Source organism: Camelus bactrianus, chromosome 15, assembly GCF_048773025.1.
Source record: "Camelus bactrianus isolate YW-2024 breed Bactrian camel chromosome 15, ASM4877302v1, whole genome shotgun sequence".
NCBI classification, from domain to species: Eukaryota; Metazoa; Chordata; class Mammalia; order Artiodactyla; family Camelidae; genus Camelus; species Camelus bactrianus.
This window is the reverse complement of record NC_133553.1, coordinates 21,326,412-21,340,179: the sequence shown is the minus strand read 5'-3', so window position 1 is coordinate 21,340,179 and position 13,768 is coordinate 21,326,412. Positions and strand designations below refer to the sequence as shown.

General features: G+C 51.7%; 1 protein-coding gene across 2 annotated transcripts in view; it reads right to left on the bottom strand.

Annotated features, from left to right (window-relative positions):
- Positions 1 to 2,038: 2,038 nt before the first annotated feature.
- The window catches only part of TRIB2 (tribbles pseudokinase 2), a 24,635-nt gene continuing 12,905 nt past the window's right edge, over positions 2,039 to 13,768 (bottom strand). For both annotated transcript variants that reach the window (XM_074341681.1, XM_074341682.1), the window contains exon 4: positions 2,039 to 4,541. In XM_074341681.1, the coding sequence (XP_074197782.1) occupies positions 4,073 to 4,541 (469 nt within the window). In that variant the 3' untranslated portion in view covers positions 2,039 to 4,072. The remainder of the gene's footprint in view (positions 4,542 to 13,768) is intronic.

The window sequence follows — 13,768 nt, the reverse complement described above, 5'->3', positions numbered from 1 at the left end:
GGTTGCTTCGTCACCTCTGAATCAAGAGGTAGACTTGATCAATAACTTTCAATCACATTTGGCAGCAGAAGCTTTCGCTTCAGCCCTGTAAGTCAGCTTTAAAACTACACTGCAAAACTGGGAAAGTGGAGCTGCTTTGATTGTGGCCAGGGAGGGCTCTCAGTGGGTCCCTGTCACCTCTCCTTGATGGCGCTTGATAAATTCTCAACTTCGGTGCCATCCCTTTGTCATAGGAGCTCCACCCTCTGATGCCTTTGGCGGATAATACTGACAGTCACTGGTCAGCCTGCTTCAGCACTCAGCCCCTGACATGCCCTGCCTCGTCTCAGTTAATCCTCACAACACCCTTGGTCCTTATAAAAGTGAAGAGATTTGCCCGGTCACAGCTAATAGGAGGGTGAGGATTTGGAGCCTGGGTCTGCTCCTGGCCCAGCCCCTGCCCAGCCCCTGCCCTCACTCCCAGTGGCCCTGGCCCCTGGCCCTGCCCCAGGCCTGGATGAAGTGGCAGGAGGGTGAAGTACGTATCCCCAGAGGGATCATAGAATAAAAGATTTCTGCTGGCTAAGCCTCGAGACATTAAGAAAAAGAGAGCTTGCTGATGTCAGGTCCCGCCAAGGTAGACGCTCACTGTAGAGACTAGAAGTAAGCGTGCCAGCAAGTTCCCCCACCACAGCAACCACGCATGTGATGGTTTGACAGAACACAACTCAAACAGGCGTTCATTCGGCAGCCGGCCCCTTTCTGCTTAATCACAGGCAGTGAACGAGCAAAGAGACTGGATCGGCCTGTCTGTGTCCTAGCAAAAGCCACCACTGTGGGCTTCAGTCCTCAGAAAGCCTGTTTCCTAGTGGTGCACCTCTCAGAACCCTGGGGTTGGAAGGAAACTTAGCAGCACATGGAGTCCCCGGCATAAAGTCTACATCAATGAACAGTTGTTTACCGAACACCCGCCACGCACCAGGGGCTGGGTCGGGTGCTGCTGGAGATGCAGAGGTGACGTTACTGGATGAGAAACACTTTGTGAATTCAGAAGACGAGGCCAGTCGACTGGAAAACCTCTGCTTCAGCCACGGCCTCCCAGCTGCCACAAACCCCATCTTTGCAAGGACTCTGATGAGCTCTGTCCACAGCCTGGCACCGAGGATGTCCACCTGTTGGGCAAGTCTCTAGATCCTTTTCACACACGGTGCCCTCATTACCCAAAGCCATTTCTTCCCAGACTGATTCAGCCACTACCTCTTCCAGGACAACACCCGACAGAGCCAGTCAGTGGAGTGCCCATTCCGCGGGATTCCAAGAACGTGTGTTTACCCCACCACTCGATTCTGCCCCGTCTTTGTCAGTTCCCGTGTCTATTTCCCCAAGCTGCATTGCAATGACAGAGGAGGCACGTACTAAACATTTCAGGACTGAATTGACCCTCTCTGGCTGTAGGTATGTCTATTAAATGAGGTGCACGATGGATGGGTTTGCCCATAGAGCCCACCTTGGCCTGATACTTCGTGGATCCCTGACTGGAAGAAGGGCTGCCAGCGGGCATTCATTTCTGGGAGTTGGGTGGACTCCACCTTGGTGGTTCCCAGTCAGGTTTGCAGCAGATAATGCTTTTCCTGGGGAATCGCATGGACTCCTTGATTACTTGAGTCCTAGGCAAGCCTTGCTCCCCTAGAGCTATTATTACATTAGCCCTGAGAACCTCTGGGCTCTCATGTGATAGAAAGAGTACAGACTTGGGGTCCACTCCTGACTCTATCACTTAAGGGTGGTTTCACATCGAACACGTTATGCAACTTTCTAGGCTGATTTCCTAATCTGTAATACGAATATAATTCACAGTTCGAAGGTGGTGGTGACGATCCATTCAGTGAGCTATTACATCTTAACTGGCCAGCATGTGCCCAAACACGGTGGAAGGCGGTTTTGCTTTGTATAGAGTCATAGTGAAGACCTCAGAGAACGTCTGAGTTCCCGGCCAGTGTGAGGTGACCTCCAACCTCAGACGGCAGAGAGAAAATCATCGATTGTCAGACCCCAGACGTTTAGTTAAATTTGCACAATTTTATTGATTGAAGAGATTAGGACAAAAACATTAAACCAAATACAGGACAAAGCACCAGAGGCCACAGATTCCCACCATGCATGTCACCAATCCTTCCTCCTACAGGGCACTTAAAAAATAAGGGAGAGGGAAGAAAAACAGGTCCTTCTTGACTCAGCACCATCTTCAGCATGTAAAAAAAAAAAAAAAAAAATCCTCTCTCCTTTTCATCTTCCATCATCAAAATAGAATCGAGAGCCAATCCATGGCCTCCTTGTCTCCTGACGGTGAACGAACGGTTAAGCCGCCCTCCTGGGAACGCGAGGCGGGGCTCCTGCTAAATAGGCATAAAGCATCCAAGGTCTGCACAGACATGCCACGTACTATAATGAAGCACAGATTCAAGTAACATTTACATACTAGAGTCCACGTGTCACCTACCCAGAAACATGACCGTTTCACAAAACGCATACAGGCAGTAAAAACCTAACAACTGAGGTACTGGAAACACAAACATTGATGGAGAAGAGTTCTGTATCATACAGCGATAGAAAAGCCATAATAATAATAATAATAAAGAAAAAAAACCAACCCAACATTTGCCACTCGAAATCAAATAAAGCTAGCTAGAAAAGCCAAATAAAAGGTTATTTCAGGGACAGGAATACTCAAACAAGGAAAAAAAATATATATATATATAAATGTTAACTACAGCATGTAACATATTATCCCAAGTCAACCCGTAATTGAAGTACTGGCTTAATACATCACAATGTGACATTTTCCTTAATAAATAGAAGAGTTCTTGAAAATACAAAGGTGCGTATTGGGATAGAGAGCTGTTTTTATTTATATCATCCTCGCTTTCAGCTTAATTTTCTTTTTCATTCGTCTCTGCTGAGGGTTTCTGTCCAAACCAGAGGGCCTTCCAAGCCAAAAAGAATCATACTCCGTACAGAAAACTAAATAGCTGCCCTGTATTTTATACACGCGGGACAACCTGCTTCGTTTCACTAGTTTCCAACAGAACCAAGACGAAATGTTTAGTTGCGATCAGTACCAGCTTCAGACTGCAAAGAGCTTCCGGTTTCTCACACCATCACTCTCCTCAGCCAAGAGGAGTGCCTGTAACGCAGCCCCCATCGTTCAAACAACCACTGAAAAAATGTAAGCTGAATTTCCCGTTTCCTTTCTTCTTCCTTTTTTTCCCTCTGTCTTTAAACTATGACAGCAGTAATGCATCTGGAAGTTTGACTTCTAATAGCTTCCTGCCAGAAACCAACTGACACAAAACAGAATAGTGGGTTAAAGGACAGATTTTTTTTTTCCACCTTCAGGGAACAAAGCATTAACATGTCATTTCCTGACCAGGATCTTAAATAGTTTCTTTAGAAGAAATGAGTTGAAGAGCGCAATTAAGAGACACAAACTGGACTTTTATTTTCTTTTAGTTTAGCACCCAGGTTTCATGTCAGTCTGTGTGCACCGAATTTTTTTTTTTTAAATGAACCCCATGAATTATCCGATAGATAGGTGGCTGGCTTGTTTCAAAAGGAAAACAAAAAAACAAAAACAAAAACAAAAACCCTTGGCCAATTGTACCTTCCCTGAATTCATGACAAGAAGTTAGATGCTAACAGTGCGATGCCAAGATGTATGTTTGAGGCAGAGAGTTTTGATTCTATCAGGATCTGCAACTATTTTGGAACAAAATGAAAAGTGGGGTAGGCGGAAGCAGCCCAACCGACAGGGGTGGTCTCCGGTCACTATGCCAGGCAAGAGGAGATCCGGGGGCACCTGCCCACCCAGCAGGACCCCAGAGCCCGCCCCCATCCCACGTCCCTCGCGCCCCCACCCCCTGCTACATGTTCAGTCAGCTCCTGGACCATTTTCCTTCTTTGAACCAAGAAGCTTGTGAGTGTCAGGGTCTTTCTGGCTGCCAAGCCGGGCGACCGATCTGTGTTCCCTGGAAGAACGCCTCTCCGCTCTCCTCTCTCGGTCCTGGTACCTGCTCAGTCTCTGCGCGGCGTGAGCTCAGTTAAAGAAAGGGTCCAAGTTCTCCTCCATGTTGACATCCGGCACCAGCTGATCAGACGCTTCCTTAGCACCATATCCTGAATTCGAGACGCTAAAATCTGTAGAAAACCAAGGATGGTCCAGAATCTCCTGCGAGGTCAGCCGCTCGGAGGGCTCTCGCCGCAGGATGCTTCGGATGAGGCACTTGGCCTTGGGCGACAGAGTCTCTGGAATGTTGAACTGGCCGCGCCGGATCTTGCTGAAGAGGGAACTGGGCTCAATGTCATGGAAAGGGTACCGCCCGACCAACATGGTGTACAGCATCACTCCCAGGCTCCACACGTCGGCCGCTTTGCCGGAGTAGCTGCCGCTGGTGTTCAGGATCTCCGGGCTGACGTACGCCGGGCAGCCGTGCTTGTCGGAGAGCGAGTCGTCATCTCCCCGCAGGATGTAGGCGTCCTCCAGGCTCTCCAGCTTGACCCGGGTCCTGCAAGAAAGGGAGGCAAACATGAGCTCCCGGGGGTGCACCGAGACCCAGGAATCCCATGGTTACATCACAGCTCCCGCTCTGCTGTTTCCAATGACTCTTCACTCTTTCACTGGACCAGCCGCACATTGCTTTCTAGGTGCCAGACCCTATTCCAGGGCTGGGACCCAGGACTGAACAAGACCTGCAAAGGCTCTGCATGAAACTTACCATCTACTGGGAGACCCAAAACTTCAGCAAGGAAGCAGACCACAGATAGCATTATTCTTAGCCCGTCTTAGTGAATAGAGATTAAATAATATGCTCAAAGTCACAGCTAGGTAATGACAGGGAGCCACAAGATTTTGAACTCAGATCCAACCAGCTGGGAAGCTCATGGAAGCCTGCTCACAACTTCTGGCAATCTTGTAGCTAACACAGCACAACACAGGAGGAAGGACCCTTTGCTCAGCTGTATTCTCGCTTCACCACCGTCCTTCTGTTAGACTGGGAGGATTTCACTATCCCATTTTACAGATGAGGACATGGAGGCTCAGAGAGTCTGAGTAACTTCTAGTTGGGAAAGAGGGAAAACCTGACCCCACATCTTCCTGAGTCAACCCTGTTGCTCCTTCCACTACACCAAACTGCCTCTCTGAGGACTCAGGCAGAGCCAGGGAATGTTGGATTGGCGTGTATCCCATCACCTAGTCCTTCCAAGTTCAGCATCCTCATCTTCTTTCCAATCCCATCCTCTTTCCGAGATTTCCTGTTGCATTTGCCTCCCATCCTGCCCATCAAACTCCCAGGATGTGGTCCTTGACCTGGTACTTCTGTGACTTTGGTTACCCGTATCTTCCACCTGTGTCAGCACATATGTGATGTCTCACGTGGGCGCACAGGTGTGTGGGTGAATCTTCCCCCCACCATTTAAGGACCACTGAGCTGGTCCACAGGGATGAAGGACTCTTCTGGGTATGATGGGGAAGAACAGAGGTGGAGAAATCCTGCATTAAACTCAGTCCCTGGAACCTAGCACTCATCTTTGCACAGAAGGGCTTGATAGAATCACTGACTGTAAGACAAGTAAGTGCTCAGCGCCCCAAGCTCCTAGCCTGGCGTTCCCTCCTTAGCCCGGGGGCCTCCTGAAAATTCTTGTGTCCCTGCCCTGCCTTTTTTGAGTAGGAAATTAGGCATTACTACATCTCAGTGCTTAAAACTGACATCCTCCTCCCCGTCTCCCGGCCAGAACACCGCCACTGAAAAGTTCCCTAGTTCTCAGGCTGTAACTAAGGTAATCCCATTCCAGCACACTGTGGCGTGAAGGTGACAGGGGACAGGGAGGAGGGGCTGAAGTTGGGGGGCCAGGACCGCACAGATAGTGCCTCCCAGGTCCTGCAAGGTCAGTGTCATTCCTATCAGTTGGTTCCTTCCTCTCAAAAGTGCACATCAAAGCATCTACCCTGTTGCTCTGAGGCGTGAGGAAGCTCAGGCGAGCAGAGAACAGAAAAGTGCTCGGAGACCACGATGAGGCTTTAGTCCTAAATCAGAGCTTGTGACTCAGCTCCGTCCACTGCTGTTTCTTTTTCTCCAACTGCAGGTTTTAGCCTTCAGGGAGGTCACCACGGCTACTCAGAGAGCCACAGAAGGGAGGTGAGGTTCAAGTTAATCAAAGGAGTGTTGCTGGGACCTCTCTAGAGCAACAGGTCTGATGAAACCTGGGCTGATTCTAAGATCCCGTATTTGGATTACAGGAGTTTCAAAGACCCAGGGTGACTACTTCCCTCTCCCAATTTCCATCAATGCGCAAGAAATCATTGTGATCACTGGAAAAGGTGCAGGGCTAAGAGCTAGGAGAGCAGATTCCATCTCTTACTTGCTGTGTGGCTCTGGGTGAGTCACTTAACCTCTCTGTTCTCAGCCTTCAAGTGGAACAAGTTGAACAAGGTTGTCTTTTTTTTTTCAATATTTCTCATTGTGGTACAGTATACATAAGATATAATGTACCTTTTTAACCATTTGTAAGTGTACAGTTTGGCAGCATTAAGTACACGCACACAGCTGTGCATCCATCTGGACAAGATCGCCTTAAAGTCTCTGCCAGTTTTAACATTCTGGGATTCTGCAGTATACAGCAACGTATCTTTTTTACTTGCTCCCCCACATTCTGTTATAATCTAGAGTGTACACGCCCTTCTCCTCCCCCAGAGTAATGATCTATAAAAATAGGAAGGTCTAGATGTGCTAATCTGGAATTGAGCGGATTAAACACAAATCTCTTCCTCCTCCTGCTTTTCCTAATCTCAGGTGGCAGGCGGAGCTGACCCAAGGTGGGGAGGGGAGGGGGCGCACACCACAGGCACACGTGGGTTCTCTCCACAGCTCCCCTCGCCCTGCCCTCACCAGCAGCACACTCCGGAGCAGCCAGACTCCTCGGCTCCAAAGTTCAAGTCTTGGCAGCAGAACAGCTATGGGAATAATTACAGCAATGGGGATAATAATAATAATAATAATTAAATAATAGTAATAATAATAAGCCATTGCATCTGTGGGACAAGGGGCAATGGTCCAGGGAAAGAAGCATGAGACTTGGAATCAGACGATTCAGGTTCAGGGCTGGGTTTCTCTGCCAATCCCCCTGCCCCCGGTAATGTCTCAGCTCATCCAATTGGGGGCGACTGTCTTGCCGAGCTGCAGGATGACCGCATCTTCAGCGGCGCCGCCCTCTCCTGCCCCGCCCCGGTCCAGCCTCCGCACTGCTCCTCACAGACGCTAACCAGTCAGGTCCTTCCTGGGGCCTCTGCTCAGGTCCCCCCGCTGGGAATGTCCTCCCAGACACGTGCAGCTCGCAGTCCCCGCAGCTAGCGTTCGCTCACTCTTTTCAGGTCTCTGCCCAGATGCCCTTGATTAAAGGGACGTAGTCCGACCCTCCTACATAAAGTAGCACCCTCGCCCACCCCAGAATCCCGCACCACCCTCCTCACCGCTGGACACTATGCGTTTGCATTTACACACTTGTGCGTTTAAATCTACTATATCTTATGCTGGTGGTCATTGCAGGGTCATCGCCTCATTCCCACCTCCAGGGGCTCGTGGGCAGGTGCCCGAGATCACTTTGGGTGTCAAGAACACCGCCTGCGTGTCCTGCCGCACCTCCGGCACCCAGACCAGGACCCGGCGTAGGGCGGACGCGCAATCCAAGAGCGAAAGGGCCAGGCACACTGCTGACCCCTCGGAGCGTCTGTGTGCTCGCCTTTAAAGAAATCCGGCCCCGCTCTGGGTACCTGGCCGCGATTAAGTGGAGGGCAGGTGAAGGCTCCTGGGAGGGCAGGCTTTGTAAACGGCCAAACCTCAGGTACCTGTCGGGGTGGGGGCGGGAGGGAGATGTGATTACAGGGACTTCGCTCCTGGCTCAGTCCTTTCTGGGAACAGACTTCACCGCCTCTAGCTCTTCGTGGTAAGTCAAGTCTAAAGTCCCTTTTTCATTCCTGTCCCCTTCCGGGTCATAATCCTGGATTCTGACTTTCTCCTTCACCCAGTTGCCATCACTCCCTCCCACCCACACGCAGCAGGGACCCCACTGTCATCCCATCCCTCTTCCGGAGCCCTTCTCCAGATCGTAGGCAAGGGCTTTAGAAAACGGACAAGGTCCTTATCTCGTCAATGAACCCCCTTCACCTGAGTTCACCTCTCTTCTCCTTCAAGTCAAGACAAGGACTCAGCGGCTCGGTAAATACCTAATGAATCTGCGAATGAGAATTAAAAATAAAGCCGTCCACGTGCTGCTGACCTGGGCTGCCCCTAAGCTGACCCACCTGCCGCTACATCCTCCTCCTGTCAGAAGCTGAGCTCCCGGGGCAGGGGCTGGGTCTGCTGGTCCCTCCGGGTCCAGTGTCTGCTGCGGCAGAGCCGTCACGCAGGGACCAGTCCAGCTCGGGGTCTTGACGTCAGAGGCTCGGGGTCTTGACGTCAGAGGCCTGGGTTCAAATTTCAGTTTGACAATCACCAAGCACCAAGCATCCAACACCACCTACGGACTAAAGCACCCACCAAGCGTCCACATACATTTCCTCTTTAAAATTTTAAATTCAACTTCCAAGGCAAGAGTGGTTATTCCTGGACGTAGACACTGAGCCTAACGCTCAGAGAGGGTAGGCAGCTCAGGTACACGGAAAGGCTAATGGAAGGCCGAGGCCGCACCTGTCTCCGGGCTGTGAGCTGAGCTGGAGCGCCAGGGAGCTGGCCCCTGGGGCAGCAGCCTGCCCTTGTGCTCAGGCGCCCACACCTCCCAAGCAGGCGATGGGGGCAGGGGGAGAGAAGCCTAGAAAAGGATGGGGAGGAAATGCCGCGCTCCAGGCATCTTCTGACCTCGCCTCCCTCTGGGAACATCCTGAACTTGTTTACATCACTCCCAGGCCAGGCTGGAGGCACGAGGTCTGGATTACGTCTTTAAACGAGGACCTTCCGGGGTGCACACACGTCGGGGGCCGGACGTGCTCCACAACCGCGGGGCCCTGGGAAGGTCTCTGGGGCTCCGCTTCTCCCCTGGGGGTGGGGCCTGGCCCTCCCTTCCCAGGACTGTGTGTGGGGAGTGCCTGGCGGAGCACCGGCTTGTGTCAGAAGGGGAGGAAATGAAGGAACCGGCTTTCAGCTTCTGATGTCCCCTGAACAGTGCCGGGATCAGGAATTTCCAGGCAGGGGAATCGGTTTTCATAAAAATCGACAGAAGCATCGGCAGCCATAGTAATTCAAATGTCCCGCTGATCACTCGGGCATTTAAACTACGCACAGACCCAAGTCACGCCCTTCCGCTTGCTTTCTGTGAAGATTACGTGAAACAACGCTAGCACAGAGAGCCTGGCATAGTAAACCTGCAAAAACGGAGGAAACTCCAATTGATCTGACTATTAAGATAAGGCTCTCACATTCAACCCCGAAGCCTGCACAGGGAGACAGATGGACAAGCCTCAGGCAGACTGAAATGGACGTGGATTCTGGGCCCGGTTCCTTCCTGGGTCATTTGCACTTGTTTTTGTTTTGTTCTGTTTCCGGCCCCTGCCTAGAATGTTCTTCCTCCAAATGAGCACCGGCTCACTCCTGCTCACTTTATTCGGTCTGGACTAAGGTAGTCAAGATGGGCTTCCTGGAGGTGGTAGGACTAGAGACAGCACATGAAGGAGAGAGATTCCTGAACGTGACAAGGGAGGATGGTAGAGGTTTGCGTCAGCAAAAAGCTGTGAATGACAGTGGTGATCTCCTGCCGCTTCTTGGAGGAGAGAGCTCAGAGCCACGAGGCCTGGGCAGGGTTGATTTGGCCGGCAAGCTGCACCCCGGCGTGTGTTCTGTAACCTGTCCCTGGCACAGGCAGGGAGCAGCCTGCTTTGCTTTCAGCCTCTGAATGAACAAGGCTGACACAGGGGCAGCCTGTGCCCAGGTGCAGGCTGAGCCCAGTGCCAGGCCTCCTGCCATCGGATCCGAGCCCAATGAGGAGGCCAGAACCAGCAGGATGCCCTTCCACTCCCCGCCCCGACAGAGCAGCCACACCGCCTTGAGAGCCGGGACCCCAGGTCCTGCTCACTCTCGGCAGAGGCTTGAGTGGCTCCCTATGGGCCGCTGAGTGAACCGAGTGGTGTGACCACAGGCTCTTTTAGCCTCAGTTTCCCTTCTGTAAAATGGGAACCAATGGCCTGAAAGGGCTCTTCTAGCTTCAAATTTCCCTGTCTTACGTTTTCTTTAACTCTTACGCTTTAGGGACTGCGACACTTCCCATGTAACGTCCTGACGTTAATGTGGTAATTATAGGAACAACGGCCATAAATGAAACATCTACGAAATGCTGGGATTTTTTTCATTCTACGTCACTGTTTCTCATAACAAAACGGAAAGGAAAATGTTCTGATATGTGCAACCTTCTTAAAAAATAAGGAAACTGAGGCACAGAGAATACACATTTTAGGTCATACACAGAGTAACTGAAAAAACCGAGCTCTGACCCACATCAGGAGGATTCTGATGTGTCATCCCCAAATGCATCCTGCATCACATCACTGATTCACTTGGTGTCAAAGACAGAGGAACTGTTAAAGGAAGATCTTGGGTTTATGGAGACAAATATGGTCCCAGGTTTATTCAGCGCCAGATCACATATAAAACCAACACAAACATGATCTAATTGCTATAGTTCATGAGGTAGATGCTGGTGGGTGGTCCTGCCCATTTACTAGGTGGAGAAACTGAGGTGCAGAAAGCAGATGTAATGAGTCCAAGGCCACCTGGCCAGTGAGTGGCAGAGCTGGGATGTAAACCCAGGCTTTCTACCTCCACATTCGGTGCTCTGTCCAAAATGGAAGACATTGCATACACAAGCAAATCATGTTTTGCTTTTAAATCTCAAACCCCACCCTGGTCTCTCAGCAGGAAGAGATCAGGACAGGGTGGGCCAGGGAGGGGCCAGGCTGGGAGTTCAGCCAGAAGAAGTGGGCTTGGTCTGGACGGGAAGTCGGGTGGCCTGAGGTCAGTGGAATTTGAAGTCTCTGAAGACTATCCCACGGGGTGGACCCAAGCAGGCAAGGGGTCTAGCGAGAAAGGGCAGCTGCAGCCAGGTCTGGCCTTGCTTTGTCCGCTACAGCAAAGCTACCTTGGCTGCCAGTCCGCTTGTCCAGCAAGTGTCCCAGCTGGGCTACTGCTGGGGAGGGCCCGAGGAAGGACCATCCCAGCATCAGGGGCTGCATCATGCTGACCGGGCAGCCACCACTGGGACTCCACCGGCTGCTAACTGCCCAATAAATCCTCACACCTTTAATTCTGTTTCCTGTCTGCATAGATTTTCCAACAGTCACCTCGGAGAGCCACGATGCGCCAGGTCCTGTAGATTCAGGGAACAGACCCAACACAGAGGTCACGCTGCTCACAAATTGACTAGAGAGCAGCAGGTAAAGCAGTGAGGGAACCACTTCAGGGCTGGTGGGGGGACACAGGGGAGGGCTGGTTAGTTCTACAGGGCGGTGTGTCCTCTCACTGCCTTACACCACCCACAATCTGGGAGGCGGGGGTTCCTGCACAGGTTTGATGCATGAGAAAACGCAGCTTGAAGCTGCTGGCTTGGAAGCAGCACAGCTGGGATGAGAGACGCAAGCCGACTCCAGCACCCTGGTGTTTCCCAGCACCGGTTGCCTGGCCGTGAGGGCAGGTGCACGTCCGTGCCCCCCTCACCAGGGCCACGGTCGGAACGGGGAAGTCGTTCCACCTACGAGGCCTTCTGCCCACTTGGGAGGACCTCCCACACATGCAGCCTGCCTCCCATCTCCATAAACAGACCCGGGAAACTAAGGGAGGCAATGAAGCTCCAGACTCCTTATCAATACTCCATCCACCTCTAGCTCCCCTGCATTTAGACCTGGATCCCCGATGATCCCCAGACCCCAAATCCATCCATTCAGCCTCTCAGAAAAGCTTCTGCAAACAATCACCTCCGCTCCACACTGGACGGCGCTGCCCCGAGGGCCCACTCAGCCCTGATCCTTCCAGGGAGAGCCAGGCGCACCCTGAGGGGCTGCCCGCACCTTGCTGCATAGACTGACTTGATGCCCAGAACATTTCTACCCATGCCCCATGGGCGGGGTAGGAGCCGGGCCATCCCTCCAACCTCGCCACCCCCAGGAGCTCTGTAAGCAGTTGTTCCACACACTGGGCCAGACAGGGGTGCCCCACTTGGCAGAGCTCTGAACAGGGGCTCGCCCAGGTGGCCTCGGCACATACTGAACCAGTTCAGGAGGTCAGAGCTGGGTTCTGATCTTGGCCGTGTCAATAATATGTTTTTGCACTTTGGGGAAGGAACTTCCCTTCTGGATTTCTGTATCTGTTAACATAAAAGAATTGGGTTTAAATCCCCCCTTACCCCTCCCCGCCTCAGTCCCACTGCCGGGGTCCTGGCTCAGCCCCAGCATTCAGAAGCCGATATCCATCCCCAGTCCATCCTTCACACACACTTCCAGAATCCCAGCCTGACCCTGTCCCTGCACCGTCTAGAACAAAGCCTTCACTGGATCGTCCTGAACTTCAGGTCAAGGTCAAGGTCTCAGGCAGGAAGCCAAGGCCCTAGACCTCTGCTCCCCTCCTCGGCCCCGTCTCTGTCCCCGCACAGTGCCCGCCCTCCCCACACACTGCTCGCACTTTCTGGACCCCCTCCCCTTCCCTCCCACGTCACTCGGAACAGCCCTGTGAAGAAGCCCATCTCCTGCCTGATGCAGGCATTCTCTACACCCCACTCCATCGTGGGGATACCCTCTTCCTGCTTCCAGACAGCTCTCTAACGCACACCCTTCCTCTGTGACACGGTGTTAGCAATAACCATTGCACTGCGTCTTCCATTAGGCGAGGGCTCTCTGGTATTGATTCTTGCACCCCCGGTACTTAACAAATGTTTGTGAGATGGTGTGATTCCCAGGGCTAAGACGCCCGCAGCTCCAACTTGCTGCCAAGCGCTCAGGGCATCTAGGTACAACTGTGCTTAAGAACCGCAATGTCTAGAACCCAAAGAAATTTCAAATAGGCTGGATTCTAGTTCATGGTTTAGAGAAATTCCAAAGACGGCTGGGTAAGAGACATTAAAGTGTGTTTCCAACCACTGACTTCTGCTATCAATATATTTAGGGGATTTTTCTTACAACATTTATGCCTTCAGGACATATGGGTCTATTCATCACTCACTGAGTCAACTGTCGTACATACACTGAGCGCTTACAATGCTGGGTCCTGTGGGAGGCATCAGGGACAGAAAGTTAAAAGGATCTCGGCTTATAGTTCTGCAGAGGAAACAAAGCTCACTCCATAAAATGGAACAACAGGATATAGCAGGATTGCCCTTCGGGTTGGGTACCTGGTAGCCCAGTCTACGTCCGCCATGACTGCTCAGAGAAATCTGACCACCGGGCTTCACCCAGACCCCAGTCGGCCAGGTCCTCGTGGTTGCCTAACTGCACCAGAAAGTTCTTTCTACAGGTTGAGCCCAAGGGTGGGCTTTTACTTGGTGGCAACTTCCTGGAGCTAACGTAGCATTTGAAGATCTAAGCTCGGGAGCCAGGTCTCCTGGGTACCACCCGCAGGTCTGCTGCTGATTCACTGTAAGACCCTGAGCCTCAGTTTCTTCATCTGTAAAATGGTGATAACAGTAGCAGTCCCTCACTTATTGGGTTTAAATTTCTCTATTTAAATGTAGTGACTGCTTAGGATTAAAGAAGTTAATTTAA